Source organism: Manis pentadactyla, chromosome 8, assembly GCF_030020395.1.
Source record: "Manis pentadactyla isolate mManPen7 chromosome 8, mManPen7.hap1, whole genome shotgun sequence".
Classification (NCBI taxonomy): domain Eukaryota; kingdom Metazoa; phylum Chordata; class Mammalia; order Pholidota; family Manidae; genus Manis; species Manis pentadactyla.
In genome coordinates, this window is record NC_080026.1 from 96,240,806 (window position 1) to 96,262,793 (window position 21,988).

Sequence of the window (21,988 nt, forward strand, 5' to 3'; positions counted from 1 at the left end):
GAGAAAAACATCTCCCTCTGCCCTCTCTGGCCAGTGGAACCTGCTGTTCTGAGCACAAAGGTTTCTGGGTTAAAGCAGAAAAGCAAGGAAAGGAGAAAAGGGAAACAAGGTGCCAAGAATTCCCTGAACTGACTGTGGGGAGAGGGAGGCCAGACTCGGGGTGGAGACACCTACCTTGACACCGCCGTCAGACTTCTTGTTCAACAGGCTTTTGGCAGCTGTGAAAACAAAGAGGAAAATCAAGTCCCCTGCATGTATCCTATCCCTGGCTTGAAGTCTGGCAGCTGGATCTGCAAAAGACTGCTGTGTCTGACAAGGGGGCCAGGAGTCTCCTGAAACTCCTGGAAGAGGCCCTTCCTGGTAGTCCCAGAGCGAGAAGGGTATCTCAAGCCGTGTCAGACCCTCAGGGTGGTATGTCAGGATCTCCTCTGCCACGGAAGAGGGCTCAGCAGAAACAGGGACATGCTGAGGAGAAACCCATTCAGTACTGCAGCTGCCTGGGGTTTGGGGAATGCTGCCAATGGCTTCCACCCAGGCCTGGAAGCAGAGTGCCAGGGTGAAAGGTGAGGGCTCTGTCCCTGGATGCCATGGACTTTCTCAGGATGGCTAAGCTGGAAGGATGCAAGACATCTCCTGAGTGTTCTCAAGAAAAGAGTGTCACAGTTCACAAAGGAGACCAGACATGAGGACAGACAGATGCAGACACAGAGACCAGACCACCTACAGGAGGGTTTTGCCAGGGGGTTGAAGCCTTGAGTGGACAGGTCCTTACCAGGCTTACTGGGTCCTATCTGCCACCCTTTCCTCAGGGTCTACTCTCTGGACCCACTGAACAGGAAGGACTAGGTGGAATAATGAGTATGAAACAGATTCTAGCCAGGCACAGGGTGATGCTCAAGGCTGACAAGCTCCATGAAGGAGGGCTGCTGCTGCCTGCTGGCCACAAAGGCCATAGGAAGGTAGCGGCCAGTGAATGGGAGAGTCCAGGAGGCACAGGGTGATGGCAACAGCCCAGTTGATCCACCCAGACTTCATCGGGTTTTCATCTTGGTTCTACTGCTTGCTAGCTGCGTGACCTCGAGTGAGTTGGTTAACCTCTCAGAACCTCAGTTTCTTTATGGATAAAATAGGATAGAACAGCACCTAGGTCAGGTCAGTGGAGGGGATTCAATGGGATCCTGCATTGTGCTCAGTAAGTGTTCACAGTTGTCACTGTGGTTGCTGCCATTCTTCCCTTCAGGTGGCCATTCCTACCCACGTCAGGGCCCATCTCTCTCCGGTGAGAATAGGGGTCCTTCCATCACAAAAACTCTGACCTCCCCGAAATGGCCTATCTCCAGTCATACTTGGGTGATCTGACACTTATTTTTCTTAATGCATTTGCTACTGTGCCTGACCCCTTACTGTTTCAAATGCTTTACATACATCAGTTTGCAACTCTGGCTGCCCATTAGAATCATTTGGGGAGCTTAAAAAATGCGTCTGCCTATCCCACGCCCTAAGGACTCTGATTTTGTCTGGGGTGGGGTCCCGGCATCAGGACTTTTTGTAAGCTGTCCTGTACAGGCAGGGTTGAAAGTCTTTGACATATGTGATCTTACTCATCACTATGTTATTTATTAACCCCATTGCAGAAATGAGCAAACTAAGATTGGGAGAGCTGCCACAACTTGCTCAGGATGCGGCAAGGCTAGGATCCAAACTCAGGACAGCTATCTCCACAGCTTCTGTGCTCTGCAGCCTCAGACCTGGAGGCCTGCAAATGCCAGACTTCAACAGTTTGAAGGGCATGGCTTCCTCTGCGGGGTCTCCAACAGTGCTGCTGAAGCCTAGTCCTAGCACTGGGCAGCTCCAGGCCATGCCCAGGACTGTCTCAGGGAGCTGCCCCCAGCCACAGGCCTCACAGGCAGGCCAGGCTCTCTTCAGTCTGGAAGAGAGCCTCCTGCTGCCCAGCTCCATGTCCCCAGGCTATTGCCTCCTGAGAGTTGGCAAGCGCCCAGCATGCACGGCTGGTTAGGGGGCTCTGTAACACCAATGCGCTCGCAGATGCCAAGTTAGGTGGTCCATCCGGCATGCCCATGTCAGCCCGCAAGCATGGGTCTCGCCTCCCTGGTGAGTGGGCCTGGCATGCTGGCCCTCCTGGTGGGGTGGCAGGGAGCCGAGGCAGGCAGTCGGGGAGGACTCATGCCACGTACCTTGCCCGGCCAGGCCGGCGGCGCTCGCGGCAGGCGAGGCGGGGGCGGAGCTCTGCCTGCCAACTGAGGGGATACAATCTCTCAGTGCACAGAGCTGCCGCAAAGCCACAGGGGCCAGTCAGCAGCGAGCATGCCCCAGCACGAGGCGCAGGAACCACTGGCCGCCCACGCACAGCAGGGTCTAGGCGGCGTGGCCAAGCCAGTTGAGCTGGGGGAGCAAGGGCGCCAGGGGCAGGCTGGTGAGCAGGTGCAGCTGGCCCTGCAGCAGTCTGGGGACCTGAGAGGACTGGGCTCAGACAGCATGTGGGGAATACCATGGCTCCAGCACCTGTCCTACGACCACCTCAGCTGAGGGGCCACAGGTAAAAGACTGATTTGGTGAGAGGTGGCATCCTTTCTGAGGTAACCCAGCCCTAGCTTGAGGCAGCTAGGAAACTGAACTTAACTTTCAGACCTTCCCTCCCTAGGTGACCTAAATGAGGACATCATCAGAGATCCTGGAGGAGAGGGCAGCTCTATCCTTGGGCCACATTCCAAATAGTAGAGAGACTGGCCCTTGGGGCCCAGAGACGGTCCATGGCCCTTGTGCAGCTAAGTTCACTGATGGGCCCCAGTTCCACATCCTCTTTCACATTCCCCAGCTCCTCGGAGACAGACTGCTTTCTCTCTTAAAGGCAGGCAGCCAGGAGAGGCAGTTTTTCTCAGCCTGTATTTCGGTGTTCTGAGGGTAAAGATGCCTAAGAAATGAGCCTCCAGAAAGAAAACAAAGGCTGATAAAGCAGTACATTCTGGAAGCCCTGATTTCACCATCAGCCATCCAGGGCTAAGCTTCACTCCCTATTTGTGGTCAACTCAGAACACAGCCTAGCTTGTTGCTAAAGGAACACACAAGTGCCCTTCCTGCTTGATTATACCTATAGATATCTCTCTCTGCAGAAGCTTCTGGAGACAGGCTCTGTCCTCACCTGTCCCAGAGTCAGGGCAGCACAGGTTATCCTGGAATGCTTGCAGCATTTTTTTCCGTCCCCTCTGACCCAAGGCAAAGTGAGCTCAAAGGCCAGATGCAGTCTGGGCAGCAAGGACTGGAGGCTCTTTGGGGATGAGTAAAGTGCTTCACTCTAACAGAGATAGATTTCCTGAAACCAGGACACCCATTTCCTTAAATGGACAGGGGCTGGGGACCGATGTGGAGGATTGGGGCCCTGGGATGGGGCACACACTACTAATTTCCTAGTCTAAAAGAGCAGCCATAGCCTGTGTTCACATTTCTTCCACTTGGAGAGAGAACAGATCAGCATTCCAGGGTTAGCACAGAAACACCCTTGAGCGTCCTCTAGAAAGGCTCTTAAACTGAGAAAGCAGAAGCTGCTAGTAATCAGAGGACAAGAAACATGATGTGGGACTATAGGTCCATCTCTATTGGAGGTAGCCAACCTGTGCCATCCTGTCCTCATTTGTGAGAGGGAATCTCATAATGGGTATCCACAACATCCCACCGGGACTCGAGCGCACGAAACCCTAGGTCTTCTCGCCTGTAGCTTCCTCACAGCCAGGGCCCTTAGGCTGCCCTGGCCCGGCACACACAAGCCCCTTGAGCTCAAGGGCACAACCTCTGCCCAGAGTGGCTACCTACCCGCGTGCTTTCCCATGACCCCGTCTCCACGGCAGTGCAGAAGGAAAGCAAGGCAAGGAGCCTTGATAAGAGAAAGAGAGAAAGGGGTGTGGGGGGGGTCCTAAACCAAAACAATGGGGCTGGGAGTCAGGGGGAGGGCAGGCCAGGGGAAAAGGCAAGCCAGGAAGAGAACTTCTATCTTCAATTAAGTTCTAACACCAGTCTTTTCCTCACAGAAAAGCCACTGTGCTTCCCAGTTGAGGGCAAACAATGATGGAGGTGGGGTGGGGCTGGGGAGGGATGGAGTGTCTTGCATCTTAAAAAGAAATGTCCAGTGTGATTTATAAAGTACTGGTCCCAGGTATCCAGTTTCTCAGGCAAATTTAAGCAAGTTCCTTTCCCTCTGTCCTGCTGGTCTCTAATTCTTCACTGTTACAGCTAGTATCACAAAGAGTATTTTAAGCACAGTCACCAGAAAAGGTTTGAACATCTGGAATAATTTCCATTAGTCATCTCTACTTGGACACAATGAAATAGTGACTATCTAGTCAGCAAATTAATGGTGGCAACTGAGCAGACTCACTGCACCTCCTTTCTTTTCCCCAGCACAGCCTCCAATACCCCAGCGACTGGCTAAAATCTTAAAGTGCTGAGAGTCCTCAGAGAATTAAATAAGAATCCCCAGGGACATGGTAAATGGGAGACTGGCAGGCTACTCACTGGAAGGTCTGAGGGAACAGAATTCATAAATCTGAACCCAAGTGAAGCCTCCCAGGATCTCAGGTTACAGGACCCCCAGCAACAGCCCCTCAAAACAGGACCCTCATTACGCTGGTCAGTGTTGGGAAGGCAACATTCCATTCTGACCCACTCACCTTGGCAGAATTAAAGTGCATGGCTGGGAAACATACCTGAGAAGTTCCTGGAGACAAGCATGGTCGTGAGGATGGCACCCTGGGAAAAGAACAGGGTCCTGTGAATTCAAGTGGACTCCAGAATAGCACAGCCTGGTCTCAGGCAGAGGGCGGTTGCTGGCCAGAGCCTGATGACATCAGGTCTGTGGGGCCCCTAACATGTACAACCTTCATAGCTCAGTTCTGGCACAGGGGGTTCCCTCTATGATGGGGCAGGGGGTGCACTGTCAAAAGGTATGGTTTCTAGACACTGGCAGCCTGGAAGACAAGACTCACCTTCAGTTTTCTCCGGGCATTGAACTTGCGCAAGCACTCCACAGTTTCTTGACGATGCATCATAGATGCCACCGTGGATCGTTGCTGGAAGCCAAACAGACAGGCCTGTGAGCCTCCAAGCCAGATCTTCTGCCCCTCACACCATAGGCCTCACACCAATGGCTATGTGCTTGGCCACCCAAAGTCACTCTGAAGATAAAATGAGGTTGTAGCACCAGCCAAACTCAAGGTTATGTAAGGACAATAATCTGAACATGAAAACACTGCTGATAACTGATGCTAGACAAGGGTGCCTGAAAGAACACTCTTATCTTCCTTGGGAAACAGGGTCTCTGGAAGGGAAGAGGTGTCCTGTGTGTTGTGATCCTCACGCAGTCACCCCTTCCACAACTGCTTCCTGTGCACCCCCAGCATTCCGCACTCTGAGCGGCGGGAAAGTGGGCAGGGCTCCTGCCCTCTTCAGAGAAAACTCATTCCTCCCAGGAGGCTCTCTGCCCCACACCCTCAACAAGGTCCTGAGTGAAGCTGTGATCTGAGAAGCCAAGGGTCTTTACTTTGAAGCATCAATTCTTTTATTCTGGATGTGAATTTTTCTTCAATGTATCACTGCTAACTTCCTGCCTCCTTAACAGGAGTCCCCTGAAAATGATTTACATTTCCTTAATGACTCAGGGTCCTCAACATAAGCATCAATTATGTAATATCATAATACAGTGATATCCTCAGGGGCTAATGATATACATAGGATGGTGGAGGGTAGGGGTCCACAAAAATGACCCCCAGAACATAACATTTCCCTAATTCTTGAGTGCCCATTTTAAGTTGGTCACCCTCTCCCTTTGCTGTTGCTGTTTTGGCCAGCTTGCTAGAAAAATCAATCCTACAACATGCAGCCTGGTGCCCACCATCCCACAGGGCCACCAGCAATCCTTCCCCTCACCCTTGGCCCACTCCTTGTTCTGGTTCCCAGAGCAACTCTCCCAACCTTCTCTACCTTCCACAAGTCTCCTATTTCACCTCCTTCTCCAAACTGTGAATTTATCCAAGAGAAATGAGAGATCATTAAGCAACAATTCTTTCGACTTCAGCCCCATCCACCCACAAGCTGATTTTCACCTGACTTCAACCTAATCTTGCATCTCAGAAACAGCATCCTCCACAGCCAGAGCTGACCCCTTGACCTGGGCTTGAGAGCCCCCTTTCTCTTTGCTGTCCAAACCTTTGTTTCCTCAATTAGTATTTTTAACCCCTTTTTCTGGGCTGTATTCTTCTCTACAGTCTATACATTATAGTCAAATCTCTCCTTAAGCAAAATCTTAAAACAAATATGTAAACACTCCTCTGACTCATCTATCTTCTCTATGTAATAAGATTTCTTTCTCTCATCAGCCCTGTTCCCTCTTCACCTCGTTTGAAAACAGGCTTCCATCTCTCTTACTTCACTGCCTCGATCAGTGAAATAACGCAACAACGGTTTCCAACTGGTCAGAGTCAATGACTCTTTTCAATGTTTATCATGGACTCTCCATGGTTCCTGATCACAGATGCTACCTTAGTAAGACCTCTTTCTTACAATCTTCTGCTCCTGATCCTCCTCCCACTGTGGAAGTTCTCATTCTCGGTTCCTTTGCTGGTTCCTCTAATTTTCTCATTAAATGCTGGTTTTAGTGGCCATCTCCCTCTGAAGCAATGCAAGCCCACAGGAAGAGTCTGATCAGCACAGAGACAATCCCAGCTATTTCCACAACCTTAACACCACCTATACAGAAACAACTACAACCTGTAGTTCCAATTCTTAACTTCCTTTCTAGCCCCTAGAACTGTATTTCTAACTACCCAGCTCATTATCCAGCTGGAGCCCCTCAGATACCACACACTCCATATGTACAGAACTAACACCAGCATCTTTTCTCATTGACGGGCTCCTCTGGATTTCCTCTGGGCCAGTGAATGGTACAACCCTCTGTTCAGTTACAAACTTAAAACCTGGCAGCCCCATACACCATCATTTTCTCTCCTTCACTCCCCAGATTCAACTGTTCACTAAACCCTTTTGATTCCATCTCTCAAATTTGTCCACTCCTTGCCACACTGCCCACTCTCCTATCATTAATCTTAACTGAGACCTCCTCCAGTCTTGCTCAATTATGAGAGCTTCTTGAGCTCTCTGCCCATAGCCTTTTTCCCTCTACACAGCTTCCAAGAGATCTTCCTTAATTCAGTTTTTCATTCCCTTTTTAAAACCTTCCCTATGGTCTCAGAATAAAATCCAAACTCTTTAGATGGAAATTTGTCACAGAATCTTTCTGGCTTCATTCTTTTGCATTCATGAAGTCATACCTTCCTCTACAACCAAACTACTTAACATTCCTTAAACTTGCCGATTTCCCGTGGCCTGTGGCCCTGGCCCACACCAACTTCTGTCTGCAGGCTATCATCCTGGGAAACTCCCAGTTGTCTGCCAAGAATGAGACAGAGGCCACCTCCTCCACGCAGCCTTCAGTAATCCCATTGCCCACCAGAAACAGCAGGAGCTCCTGAGCACTTGTCAGGTTCTGTTACGCATTTGTCACACAGCAAAACGGTTGCCTGCTTGAGTGCCTATCCTCCTAGATAATCTTTGGGATCTCTGGGGGAAGGGACTATGCCTCATTCATCTTTGTATCTTCAGCACCTACACAGTGATGGCACCAAAGAAGCATTCAGTAAACACAGGAAAGGACAAATAAATAAATCCATCATGGCTGTCAGGAGGCCTAACTGCAGCAGACCCTCTTTTTTGTTTGAAAACAGATATTTCAAGTTAACAGAACTGTGTATGAAAACAGGGTATGTCATTCACATTGATAGCTGAGGGGACTCTCCTAGGGCGAGCTTTATGACTAGACTTCAGGATGCTCTTTTTAATGGCTCAGAGGCTCCTTTTGCTTATATGTTGGATCTCGGTCACATTGCCATTAGGATTGTATGAGAGTAGAAATCTGAATATGCACCCTACGTTTCACAATTCACTTTGGATTCTGACAGCTGCTTTCTATCATCACCTGAGAGTCTGCAAGAACCAACCTAAGCACTAATTCAAGATCAGAACTAAGTCACACTTGACAGGTGAGTAGGGGAGAGACAGGTAGAGGCCAGTTAGCTCCATCTGCCTTCCTGAATCATTCCTGGTGATATTTACTGACCCTGGACCTTACCCGGTCCCCTTTCCCTCTCTGATGCTGGGTCCTTGCTCAAGGCCCAGAATGATTACTCTCTGCTCATAAAAAAGGGCAGGATACTAAGGGCATGTTAAGGGCTGACATCCCTGAGCTACTCAACCCCAGACGACACTTACACAGACCCATGGATGCTTGAGAGCCTGGTCAGCTGTGATGCGTTTTGCAGGGTTTATGGTCAACATCTGGTTGATCAAGTTCTTCGCTTCAGGAGTCACTGTATCCCACTCTGGTGAGGGGAACTAAGGAGCAGGAAAAGGGGGAGGAGGGATATGAAATGTGTGAACCTCACACCCTAAAAAGGGAGACTCTGTCTTTGCCCCAACTCCTGTATTTGGGATACTCTGTGCTACCTAAACCTGCCTGGAAGGGAGCTGGAGAACCCCCAGAGTATCCCAGCCCATGTCAACTTAAAAACTGGGAGAGGAAGACAGAACAATTACAGCTGGAACACCGTAAAATCAGATCCAAGTCAGAGGGGAACTCCAACAACTTTTGGTTCAACCTGACCTCTCTATCAGGAGGAAACTGACCCTATGACATGTCCAAGGCCCCACTGTCGTGAAGAGAGCCACCAGACTTCTGGTCTCTTTGTGATGCAGCATGCCACACAGCCATGCCATTCTTCACAAAGAATGGATCAAAGGTCTGCCATGGGCTCCTTGATTTAATAGGTACCAAGAGAGCCTGTGCAGAAAAGTTGCTTCCTGGGACACAGTGTGGCAAGAATTGAGACCTGTATGCCCATCCTTGGGTCCTCAAAGTCCTGACACTCCCCGTATCCTGTAACACACTGAATACGCCCCCTCCTGTGGACAGAGCACAAGGGGCAGGAACAAACCGGTCCTTACATCATAGGCTCCAGCCTTGATTTGCTGATACAGCTTATGCTGATCCTCATCCCAGAAGGGAGGGTATCCCACCAGGAGGATATACAGGATGACCCCTATGAGACAGAACACAGGTCACTGGGGTCAGTCACCCACTTCACTGAGGAACCAAGAAAAGCCACACAGGGCTCAGAGCCACCCAGAAAGCGAAGGGTCACCAGAAATGGATCCAGCTCATCATGCTGTACCACTAGCCCCTCCTGCTATACTTCAGTCCCCATGTCACCAAGCCACCTAGGGGATTTTTTTAGGCACAGCCTATCCTATAAGGTGTGGGAAAATCCCTCTTCAATAAAGCTGCAATATAATCCAGAAAGTACTTGCAGGGGAAGGTGTGCTGGGAACAGTCATTCCAGGGGCACTAGAGCAAACACCATGATTTCACATACACCAGACACTTGTGGGACCCGCAAGGAATAGTGATGCCTCTTTCTTGCCATCGCTGGAAATTGAGGGCCCTTAACACCGAAAAGCTGAGAGTGTGGAATGGGCTTACCGCAGGCCCAGATATCCACAGGTTTTCCATAGGGATCTTTCCTCAAGACCTCAGGGGACAAGTAACCTGGGGTGCCAGCAAAACCTGTAGCAGAAGAGAGGGTGGAGGCACGCTGAACCTACTTTCTCTCTCATTAAATCCACATCAGCACATTACCCCAAGTCCCTTCTTACTCCTGCTGCTTTTGCTATATAAGCTCTCAGCACATGGGCAGCAACAGATGACAGGCTGGGCTTCCTGCAGTGCCCAGAATCTAAATCAGAGGGCAGGTCCATGTACCTAACAGAACTCCCACTCCTCCCCTGGGGCATCTAGAACACAGAGCTGACGATAGCTAGACTCACTTAAGAGTCCCCTGGGGCCAGAAGAAAGCTCTGCACCCTCCCCATCTCCAGTCTCCGAGGAGGCCAGGACCATTAAGGGTCCGGCTTCTCATTCTGAAAGAGGAAGGCAGATCAGGAAGAGGAGGAAGGGCAGGGGCTGCATTCCAGGAAGACAGGATCACTCTTACCAAACCAAGCTTGTTGCTCTCCCTGTACTTCGATGGCCAGGCCAAAATCTGCCAGCTTGACGGCGGCACCCTTGCATTTACTCGCTAGCAGCAGGTTCTCAGGCTGGATAAGGAAGAGAGAAACCTTGTGAGGCATCTACCTTGTAGCCCAGAGGGAGCCTCGTTTGGACCCTCACGATACCACCAGCTGACACGAGGTGGCGCTAACACTTCACAAGCAGGAGGTAAAGCGGGAGCCCGGGTTGTACCTTCAGGTCCCGGTGGACTATGTCGTGTTGGTGGATGTGGTTGACGCTCTCCAGAATCTGGTGTATGCAGTGGCTGCAAAGCAGAAGGAGCAGAAATGTCAGGGTTAAACCACCTGATCCACGACTGCACACGGCCAACTAAAGCACATAACTGGGCCACGGGTTCACAGAGAATCACTGAATGATCAGTGGGAACCTTGGACTCTGGATGTCATCTAGTTCAACCTACTCTACAGAAGAAGAAACTGAGGCCCAAGCAGATTAAGTGTTTTGTCCAGACTAGATAATAGCAGAGAAGAGACTAGAACAGAGCCCATCATGCCTCCTTAAGAGTTCTTTTCCAAGGAACAGGGGACACCCAGACTCCTGAGACAGACCAGCTATCCCTTTCTTCTTTCTCTCTCCCCCTGTAGTAATTCTGTTCTTGGTGAAAAGGCTTGTGGTGGCAACTTAGAAAAAGAATACATGAGACCTAGGTTGTTTTGTGGGTGGGTACACTCACTCATTTATTTAAACATTTAGAGTGACTCCAGGCATTGTGCTTGGTACTCTGCAGGCTATAAAGATGAGTAAGACCCAGCACCTGCCCTGATGTTTATTATCTAGTAGTGGGGATAAAACTGAGTACACAGACAACTTTGAGAAAACAAGGACTTGAGAAGGTTCCAAACAGGGTACCCCAGGAGCACGTCTGATAATGATTTTGCACAGAAGAGGGCAAACTACCCAGTGACATTCAGCTGCTGATTCTTGAATCAGGCTGTCCACCTTCCAAACCATCCTGCCATACTTGCAGTCAAACTCCTGGCAGGGAGCATCAGTAGTCTAGAGCAGCAGTGAAGACTGGGGGACAATTTTGCCTCCAGGGGACACCTGGCAATGCCTGGAGGCATTTCTGGTTGGTAAACTGAGAGGGGTGGTACTGGTATCAGTGGGTAGAGACCAGGAATGCATCTAAAACTCTACAGTGCATGGGGGGGACCCTCTCCACAAAGAATTATCTGGCCCCAAATGTCAGTAATGCTGAGACTGAGGAACCCAGGCCTACAGAATGGAGCCCCAGCCAACAGGTACTACGGAGGTGTGTAGAGCACGCTTGGGAGTGGACAGGGGTGCTGGGCTGGTGACCTGGATTTACCGTTTCTACCTCTAAAATCTTATTCTGGGGCTTCCCTAAGAGTCGAGGGGTCTTACCAGGCTCCTGGAGGCTGAGGCCCTGGCCTCCCTACAGGACATAGCCCAAGAGTAGGCCAAAGAGACTTTAAGACTGAGCTGAAGAGGCGAGTCTCCACAGAAATGTATAATTAGAACAGAGCCAGGCTAGCAGGGAGAGCCTTCTGGCCAAAAATGGCAAAAGTGCGAAGTGTCCCAGCAGAGCCAGGCCAGCCCACTGGTACCGTCACCTCCCCTCCCCCCAGCCAGGATCCCTGAGCTGTCATGCCTCCCGCCCCAGAGCCTGGTCCTCCCCCTGCTGGCACTGGAATTCATCTCCCCACTTGAGAATTTTTCCTGAGGCTGAAGCATCTGAAGTTGATCAGCAAATACTAGCCTCTCAGGGTTGGGAAATCTGTGAGGAAGCTCTGCTCCCCCACACTCCAGAGGCAGCCAGGGCTGACACATGCCAGATAAGCTGCAGGCAGGACAATCAAAACCAGGCTGTAAGGACATCATCCTCAGAAAACGTGGGGCTGGGGGAGGAGCAGAAGCAGGAAAGGCAGGCCAAACAAGCACCCAGGAGCTGTAGTTTGGGAGCAGTACTGCCAGAGTCTCCATGAAGGGCTAAGGGGTGTGGCCAAGGAATGATCCTCCGGCCTATGGAGCTCCACTTTGGGGCTGCTCATGGTAGTCAAGAGGCAAGGTGATCTAGGCTGAAATCTGAGGACTCTCCTGGTTGGATTACTAACCCAGACTTTTACACTCCTTCAGGACACAAACTGTGTTTATCCCCAGGATACCTTGTACACAGTAGGGTTTGTCAAAAGATAGAAGCAGGTGGGGGGAGGGCCCTTGGGAAGGCTTGTGAATACAAAGTAGTGCAAAGAAAAGGTATTTCTGGGGTGAAAGGGTAAAGGAGACTTGTAAGAGTTTTGTAAAACACTGATCTGGGAGTGTTGAATTTTTAACTTCAAACATCACTCACAAAACACAACTGGGGTTCAGCTTTAAAAATCTTTGTCCAGACAAGGGCTCTTCTGATCTTCCTCAAAGACTATTCAAATAGGCACAATGCCTGGACCCCTAAGGTGGTCAAGACTCATGCTTGAACTACAGGGCCTTTGTCTCACCTGGCATCAGCTTCACTGTAGTATTCTCTGGCCACAATGTCTTCAAACAGCTCCCCACCGGTAACACTACAACCAACAGAGGAAGAGGGTTGGAGGAAGTAAGCCTGCCAACAGGGAACAAGTCACACTGTAGAGCAGCTTTTAAAGAAATCCCAACTCTACATGCATTTCATCCGTGAGCCCAGAACACAGTCAACCCTTTGATGACAGGGGGCTTTCTCCCTGGGCTTGACATGGGCCTTCCCTTCGTCCTGCCACTTCTATTTCTATAACCTACAGATTAGCTAATACTGAGGCAAAGAGGAACATATGAGGACCTAAGAGAAAATTCTAGACCTACTCAGAAAGCCGTATCTTTATCTGAGACCAGTCTGAATACTGGGATGCAGCTGCCCAAGAAGGACAGGCCTACAACTAAAGCTGAAGAATAATGAGATCAAGGACACAGAGACCCAACCCTGAAAACGCTGGAGAGGCATTTTGAGGTGAAGAGCCACTTTTAAGATATTAAACTACGATGAAAGTGGAGGAGAGACCAACGAGAGCCCAGTATATGATGGAGAAAAGCTACCTTCGATTTCCCAGAATGTTTAGTCATACAAAGAGCTGTATTCTATTTCTCCACAACAGACAACACAATGAGAACCAAGAAAAAAAGCATGTGCACGAGGTGTGCTGCTAAACAGAAATATGAGCGCAATGCCATCCTGGGGCGTGGAGCCCTGGGCAGACGCTGAGTGAGCAGGAAGACCCCCTCAGCAAGCTGCCCGTTACCAGAGGAAGTTCAAAATCAAATCCTTTCCCTCAGGCAAAGCAGAGGGATCCTCAGGCAAAGCAGAGGGACCCTCAGCAGAGGCAGAAGACCCAGTTTAGGCCTTTGTCCAAGCTTTCATCTTGAGCCAGCTGGAAAGGCCCTCGCTCCCTCAGAAAGTGGCACTTACAGGTCAAACACGAGGTAGTGAAACCCTTCTTCAGAAATACTGTCATGGAGGCGCACTGTAAGAGAGGAGACGGGACAGAGATTAACAGAGAGAAAACTTGGAAACAACTCCACTCCTCCTCAGCAACCCCACCCCTGCCCCATCCTGCCAGCTGCCCTGGGCTCTCCCCGGAAGGAGCAGCAGTGAGCTGTGGCAACGTGCCCAGCAGCCCCAACCCAAGGTTACGCAGCCACGGGGCAGAGAGACAACCAGACACCAGATCCCGGGCTCTGGTCGCTGCCTCAGACCTAGGCAAGAGATAGAAGCTTCATGGCTAAGGGGTAAGACAAGATGAAGAAAAGTAGGAACCTTCCCAGAGGGGCTGGTCCCACACAAGGTGGTCCTGGGATATGGAGCGAGGCAGTGTCATGCAGAGCAAGAAGCACCTAGTGAGGCTGGCCACAGGGGGACAGAGAATGACAGGATGGGAGAGCCTGGGAGCTCCTTCAGAGCAGCAAATGGGAACAGCAGAATTAAGCAGAGCAGGAGAAGCAGAAAAGGCAGAGCCCAGCAGGAAGGCATGTGGCGTGAGGATAATGGCCAGAGATCATGGGAGGCAACACGCAGACTGAGGCAATGACAACAGTAACCACTGTTTAGTGCTGACTAGGTGCCAGGCCTTGTGTTAGGCTCTTTGCATACATTATTTATTCTACAAACATTTGTTGAGTGCCTACTGTGTGCTAGACAATGGGATTTAGGAAGAATACAGTGCTGCCTTCAAGGAGTTTATTATTCCTGCCAATCGCCCTGACATGAGCATTACTCCCATTCCACAGACAAGGACGCTGGAGGCTCAGGGATATGCAGGTCAAAGATGCAGTGGGTCAAGATGTGAACCCAGCTCTTTCTGACTCCAAAGACTGGTCTACACCACACCTTCCTATCAGAAATGTGGAGTAGCCCACACACCCAGGCAACAATGCAACGGAGCCCATGAGAGAGACCACTCATGAATGGGCCTGTGACGGCACCAGGGAAGGGCCTGGTAGGCCACTGCACAGAGCAGTCCAGGGCCACTCACCAACTGCAAGAAGAGGCTGGCAAGCAGAATCCCTTCCTCCTTCCTGCTTCCAGAGCGTTTGGGCAAAAACCCAACCTAATGTCTTCTGAGATCTCCTCTTCAAGCTTCTGCCCACAAAGCCACCTCTGGGTTAAATGCCAACCCCTGAGCATCATCTGATGCAAACACAACTCGAAGCTTTGGCTGCCTGTCCCGGCTGTTTTTGTCCCTTCACTCACCTGAACTCACTGGATAGGGAACTTGGGTCCCAATGGGCCACCTCTGTTTGACCTTTGCTCCAATCTTTAGCAGTTTCAGGAGTACTCTGGGCACAGCCTGATAACCAGTGAAGTTCTTGGATTTAAAGAAATCACCATTTCTCCTCCTTGCCTGGCCCAGGCTGCCAGTCTGCCTGAACAACACCTTCCATTTCCAGGGTCAGAGTGTTTCATCAGGGCTGAGGCGTGTCCCCACATCTTTTCCCCACCAAAGCCAGAAAATACACTACGGGCACTTAGCTACCACTACAGCCTCATGGTTCTCCTCACTTGATAAAGGAGGGCTAGGGCTTGCCCAGCTAGAACCAGGGCCCAATGACTGTTTACCCTTCATATGACCTACCTTCTATCCTCTGATCTGGTTACTCAACCCCTAAATTCCACTCCAAACTCAGGATTTCTGCAATTTTCCAATTGCAGACGGGATCAAAGGCAGGTGGTACTTTGAAAATCCATCCTCCTCAAAGTGTTCTGTCCTGTACTTGGGCAAACAAGCTCACACTTCTCTAGGTCTACAGATGACAGAAGGAGCTACAAGCAGACCCCTGCCTCCTGGCCCCCAACTGACCCAGGCATGCTCAGGTGAGCTCCTCCACAGCCCTGCCATCCTTGCCCCTCACCTGTGCCTCTCCGGTCAAGTCAGTTCTGCCTGCTGAGTCCTGCTGCAGCTGCAGCTCCCTCGCTTCCAAAAGCACTTTCCATTTAATTAAAAATTTGCTATTAAAAAGCATTAAAGTGTATAATACAAATAAATCTCCTGGAAATCAGCTGTCCCAGAAGCTAAAGGTTTCAGCAGGGAGATGACAGCAGCAGCAAGGTGGAGGTGGTGAATCAACAGGACAGCAGGCACAATGCTAACAACCACTCCTGGGGGAGTCCTGCCATCTGGCCTTGCCTCCCCACCACCCCCATCTCTCTCCTCCCAGCCCAGCACAGCAGGCTGAGAACAGGGCAAGAAGTACAGGCACCCATGCCTATACCCAGACACAGAGTCATCGACACTTGCCCTTCTCCAGGAAGGCCACACACAGAGCGCAGGTGGGGGAAGCCAGGAAGGGCAATCAGAAGAGTAGGGCAGCGAAGGAAGACTAATCCTCCTGGGCCACCCAGCCCAGAGAATGGCTTTGATGTGTGCCCCAGAGCAAGGCACCACCAAGACAAGGAGGGACAGGTGTGGAAGGCTCCTTACCTGAACAATATGCTATCTTTTTTTTTTTTTCATTTGTGAAGAAAATTAAAAGAACTAAGAAAGAGGAGAAACTTTACTCTGCCACTCAAAGTGCCTCCCCGCCAGATCTTGATAATAACAATCCAAATTACAACACCTAACCCTCAGCTGAGCTGCTCTAGGTGGGAGACACGGTGCCAAGTGATTTACACGTTATTTTATTGGACCCTTGCATTAACTGTGGGAGAGGTACTTCTGTCACCCCCATCTGACAGGAGGGGAAACTGAGGCTCCAAAAGAGACTCACCCAGCGCCGTACTAAGTGGCAGAACTGAGACGTGAATCCAAAACAAACTGGCATCAAGATCCCTGATATTTCAGAATTGCCTGCTAGGAAGTCACTTTCTCCATATTCTAAACCACGAAGTCCAATCTGTCCCCACTGGCCCTGGCCATTCTGATTTGTTCCACAATGTCCATTAGGCGTCCTCCCTGAACAGGGTGTGGTGGTACATGCCATGGATATGGCTGTGAGGAAGAGAAACCTGGTCTTGCTACCATGGAGCTTCCAGGTGAAGATGGAAGACAGGCTTTAAACCAGCACTTACACAAACTTGTAGCTAAGTACTAGTGTGTTGAGTGCTGTGAAGCAGAAGTAAAGGATGCTATGGATGTGTGGAATAAAACAGACTGACACCCATTCCACAGTAATGAGAGGGCATGAAGGCCAGGACAGACTGACGAGGTCTATACACAGGAAGATCCAGGAAAACAACTACAAAGCATTTACTGCATTTGAGCGATAAACCTAATTACTGTTCTTTAATAAGTGTGGAAGGAAGAACAGGCCAAAACACCCGAATACTTTTACTTAAGTTTTCATACCTTTAAGGACTAACAAAGTCACAACCCAAATGTTGTGGCTACATCCCGCAGGCTGGTAGGGAACCCAGGCTGTTCCCCAGGAGGAGGGCAGGACTCCCCCAAGGCAGAGATTTAGAAGCTGCTCATTCACCATTCAAAATTTCCTTCTTTGTCTTTGCAACTGTTTTTGCTACACTTACTGTGTGCTTAAGCAACAGTAAATACTTACTGTTTTGCTACATTTACTGTTACTAGTAGCCACACTTACTGAATGGGCACTGGATCCAGGATAAATGGCAGCCTGCCTTGAGTGCCGTGTGAACTGAGTTTGGGTTGAGGATCTAGGAGAGATCCTTTCCAGGTGCTGGAATCTCCACTTTTATCATTTCCATGTTTTCCCCAGGCCACTTTTGCTCACTGAACCCACTCACAACAACTCCATGAAGAGACACAAATGAAAAATCAGAGGTGCAGGTGAGCTAAATAATTTGCTGGAGGTCACAACTACTAGTAAATCCCAGATTTAAACCTAGAGGACACAGCACCAGAGCCACAGACCTGTGCTTCTCCACGTATGGCCCACAGACCAGCAGCACGAGTATCACCTGGAGACAACAGGCATGAGGAAGCTCAGGTCCATCCCAGACCCACTAAATCAGAATCTGAGTTTAATGCGAGCCCTAGTGATTCATAAGCACATAAAAGTTTGAGAAGTGCTCCTCTAAACCACAATACTAGACTGTGACTGAAACTGCTGGGGCAGCTCAGCATGAAGGAAGACAGTCTATTCATCAGAGGAATTCAGAGCAGGGAGCAAGCAGATCACAGGTAGAATATGCTCCATTCAGCCTTTAGATGGCTGGCACTACTGCCGGCTCCTCTCCACTCCACACCTCTGGCCACTCTCCCAAGGCTGTTGCAGGTTCTGCAGCGTACCTCATAACCAACAGGCTTTTTTTTTTTTTTCAATTAAGAAACTTTATTTTTTAGAATAGTTTTGGTTTCACAGCAAAATTGAGTAGAAAGTACAGAGAGCATCCATTTACCACCTGCCCCCACATGCCCACAGCCTTTCCCACTATCAACAGCCCCACCAGACCAGCACCTTTGTTGAATCAAAACCTACACTGATACATCACTCACCCAGACACCACAGTTTACATTAGGGTTCCCTCTGCCAAAGGTCAAGTTGTATCCCTGTAGGATGGAGTTAAAGAGGCCGAAAGGGCCACAGCTCTGAAGGGTGAAGCAGTGGAGAGAGGAGGGAAGCGTGAGTTAGGGGCACAAAACTGCCTCCTCTCCTGCCACCAGCCAGGTCAGGATCCATGGCAACCCCCGCCTCCTGGACCACAGCTCCACTGCGGCTCCAGGAGCCCTGGTTCCCAGCAGAAGCCAGGAAGCCTGGCCAGCCAGCTCTCCCAGGACACAGGCCTAACTCACCCTTCCCTCTCCCTGCTCCTGACCCCAGCAGAAGGCCTCAGACCAACATTCCTCAGGGCCCGGGAGCAGTCCTGGAAGCGAAGCACAGCTCGAGGCAATCAGACGCTGACAAAGTAAGTGTGCCTTGCCTGGCCTTTCCTGGGTCTTGCTGCCTTCCTGACAGAGCAGATGACTGGCGTGGACAGTCCCTCCATCTGCTTTAATTCTAAGCTGGGAGCAGGTGGTGAAAGGAAACCACGAAAGTTTGAGTCTAGAGGGCAAAGTTAAGTATTTAATTTCTAAAAATACATAAAAAGAAGGCTAGGACTTCTTACAGCTAGAATCCCATTTTTGCCCTTCCTGGTCGTTTCTCAGTTGTCTTCATTCTACTCCAACCTTTTTGTGGTCGGCCGGCCCCGGTCCCAGGTGACGCTGATGCGGCTCTGCCTCCTGCTTCGTTTCCCTGACTCCCTGGTCTCCCCCATCGTGAGGACAGTTTATCATTGCTCTATGAGCTGGTCACAAGAAATATAGAGAATGGAAGTTGCTGTCCTCAGACCCTGAGACCGGGGACTGAAGCACCAAAACACTTCTGTGCGTTTTGGGATGGCTTCAGTTACCCACATGCTTTTTCTTCCTGTTCTGGAACTTCTAGGTCAGAGGTCACAAGCTCACAAAGCCTACAGGGACCAGGTAGGCAGTGCAAATGTGAGGTGCAGGGAGTGGCAAGGGCAGAGGCCAGTGGGGCCAAGGGGGCAGCCACTGCCCAGGTCCCGCTGATTCTGGCTGCGCGTGGATGCAGCCTCAGCCGAGCCAAGGCTTCTGATTTGAAAGACCGGGAAACAGGACTTTTTTTTTCAAAATGTGAAATTTTGTTTTTAAATACGGCAAATAAAAAAATTATTTTTAGATCACTGAGCTGGCCAAACAAAACACCCCTAAATTTGTGACTGCTGTTCTAAGTGTTCCTCTCATCGTTGCTCCTTCCCAAGGCAACACATTGACCCCACTGTGCTGTTTTCGAGAGAGGGTCTAACCTGAGAGCTCGCCCAGCAGCTCCAGGAGTTCCAAGCTCAGGACCCATCAGCTGAGAGGCGTTGGCTCTGTGGAACATACTGCGCCAGGCAGAGCTGAGCACTGGCTATGCCAATCTGCTCCGGGTGTAATCCAAGCTGCTGATTGCAATCTGTAAAGCCCTGCATGGTTGGGGTTCTGGTTACCTCAGAGCTGCTCCTCTCCCCTTGGGCTGGAGTATGACTCTCGGCTCTCCCCAGTAAGAGCTCACACTGGGTATTCTAGCTGAGATCTGGGAAGCTGGAGGCTGGGTAGCTCTGGAAGAAGCATCAAGCTTCAGCAAGTTACCTCATGGCTCCAGTTGCTACCAGAGCAGAGCGGGCAGCCTGCGGGGCACTGTGGGAGCCCCAATATTTAGGCCATGCCCAAGGAGCACAGACACGTGTTGTTCTTTGTGATGACTCAGAGCTTTCAGAGAAAACCTAGGAGATGCTCCCTGCTTTGCCTCAAGTCAAGACTGGGTTTCTGCTCAGACAGTGCAGCCAGCCCAGTTTCTGTCCCCTCTGTGAGAAGCCCCAAATCAGAGCCAACGCTTCTGGCAAAGACTATTTCAGCTGAACAATGTAAAACTGAGCCAGAGTGGGTTGTGGCAGGCAAACCTCCTCAGGCTTTAGAACCATGAACAATGTGCTCTTGTCCACCAAGTCAGGGTGGGAGCAGCAAGAAATCCTTCTAATTTTTTCTCCTTCATCCGAGTGGCTCCTGCCATCCCTTCCCCAGAGAAGCCAGGCGGGTGGGCAGCTTGCTTTCCTGGCTCTGGGGAATACAAAGGGGGGCACCATGGAAACCCCCCGAGTGGGCGTGACACCGCAACGGGGACAGAACTCTTTCAAGCCCAAAAACAAAATCCAGACCCTTTTATGATGGCCATGGAAGGCCCCTGGTGAGGGGTGCTGGCAGGCTACTAGCTCAGAGCCTCACATGCTGAGGATCCTGGGTCTCAGCCCAAAGACAGGAGAAGGAAGAGAGAGGGAGTCTGGAACCTGTTCCACTACCTCACCTCCCTGCCCTGAAATGGCACCACAGGGATGGAGACACTCAGGTCTCTAAACTAGAACGCCCCAGAATTCTGAGCAAGACACAGCTGCTATCCCACCTGGACAAACAGTTATACCAGAGGAAGGCCCAGGGACAGAAGTGGTTCCATACTCAAAAGCAGCAGATCTCTATTCCTTCCATCTTCTACAAAACACCCCAAAATACCCTAAGCAAGGGTGCTTACCAATGTTTGGATGTTTTAAAAGTCGGCAGATCCGGGCCTCACGCTCTAGTTTCTGGTGATCTAAAAGCAGAAGAGAAAAAACAAAAGCCATCAACAATCCATTCTATTTGTGGCCACCTTACTATTCATATTCCTACAATTCTTCGACACCAACTCTTACACAGTTTTTACAATTTGCTGAATTCATCAGCAATCAATTGCCAGAACGTCACAGCAGTCCTGGACACAGATCCTATGACCACCTTTTCCACAGGAGGAGCTGCCTCAGGAAATCGGCGAGTGGCAAAGCCAGGATTTCAAGCCAGGGCTTCAACTAACTCTTCCCACTATAGCAGGGATTTCAATGACCAGGTGCCCAGAATCTTTTTCTTGTTAGAAACACTACCAATGGTTAAGTGTTCTGAGCACTTACTATGTGACCTGGCAGTGTGCTACAAGTTTTGCCTGTATTCTCTAATTCTTCAGAGCAACCCTGAAACACAATTGTGCTGACAATAAAGATGATGATGAAGATGACAATGATGATTTGAAAAAAAATTACAGCTAACATTGCACTGAGAGCTTACTTTTACACCAGGCAGACAGAGCTTTCAATTTATCCTTACAACTCCATGTTATGGTGACCATTTTACAGAGACCCTGCTTCTCCCCAGGATTCTCTTGGCTACACACTGTGGTAAGCTCTTGACCTCTCGGCACGCAGGCTCTGGGGTTACTGGGCTTTGATGAAATGGCTAGAATCCAAGCGAGCTGCACTAGTTAATTCCTTCCATAGGAAGGCAGAGCTCCGGGAAGTAGAAAGAGCCATTGCTACTACTCAAAGCAAGGTGGCCTAGAAGCCCTCCCCACCCTGCCTCCTTATCTCTACTTGCTGGAACCCTGCCTCCTCCATAGCCTCCCCTGGTCCTCAGTAGACTGACTTCTTCTCCTAGAGCCACCCCTGATATCCCACTGCACTTATAATTCTCACACCATATATTATCTCCATTACCTTTTGCTTACAAGCTCTTCAAAGGGTGGGACCTTTCTGGTGGTACCTCCTCGAGTCCCTCCTTAACAGGGGCTTATTCAGGGGTTGTCAGTAACATCAACAGTAGCAGTGGTAAGTGTTACTTACTAAGCATTTACTATATGCCAGGCAGGAGCAGAAACCTTGTAGTGTAGGGGATCTGATTAGCTCCGTTACATTACAAATGAAGAAATGGAGGCTTAAAAAATTGAAGTAACTCACCCAAGGTCACATAGCTAGGCAGTGGATACAGCCCTTTCTCCATCACTGTGCTGTGTCCACAGGATAAACTGAGAGCACTGAGTAAAGACTGCAGGCTTTGGGGG

The 21,988-nt window shown here is 50.1% G+C and overlaps 1 protein-coding gene across 20 annotated transcripts in view; it reads right to left on the reverse strand.

The window, feature by feature from the left end:
• The window catches only part of CAMK2G (calcium/calmodulin dependent protein kinase II gamma), a 52,366-nt gene that overhangs the window by 19,225 nt on the left and 11,153 nt on the right, over positions 1 to 21,988 (reverse strand). For 10 of the 20 annotated variants that reach the window (XM_036928651.2, XM_036928646.2, XM_036928648.2 and 7 more), the window contains exons 3-14: positions 20,654 to 20,713; positions 13,587 to 13,641; positions 12,646 to 12,711; positions 10,361 to 10,433; positions 10,113 to 10,215; positions 9,602 to 9,685; positions 9,067 to 9,161; positions 8,335 to 8,457; positions 4,998 to 5,081; positions 4,719 to 4,761; positions 2,196 to 2,258; positions 175 to 218 (exon numbers count right to left, since the gene is read on the reverse strand). In XM_036928651.2, the coding sequence (XP_036784546.1) occupies positions 175 to 218; positions 2,196 to 2,258; positions 4,719 to 4,761; positions 4,998 to 5,081; positions 8,335 to 8,457; positions 9,067 to 9,161; positions 9,602 to 9,685; positions 10,113 to 10,215; positions 10,361 to 10,433; positions 12,646 to 12,711; positions 13,587 to 13,641; positions 20,654 to 20,713 (893 nt within the window). The remainder of the gene's footprint in view (positions 1 to 174; positions 219 to 2,195; positions 2,259 to 4,718; positions 4,762 to 4,997; positions 5,082 to 8,334; positions 8,458 to 9,066; positions 9,162 to 9,601; positions 9,686 to 10,112; positions 10,216 to 10,360; positions 10,434 to 12,645; positions 12,712 to 13,586; positions 13,642 to 20,653; positions 20,714 to 21,988) is intronic. The other 10 variants (XM_036928647.2, XM_036928656.2, XM_036928650.2 and 7 more) reach the window with 2 other exon arrangements.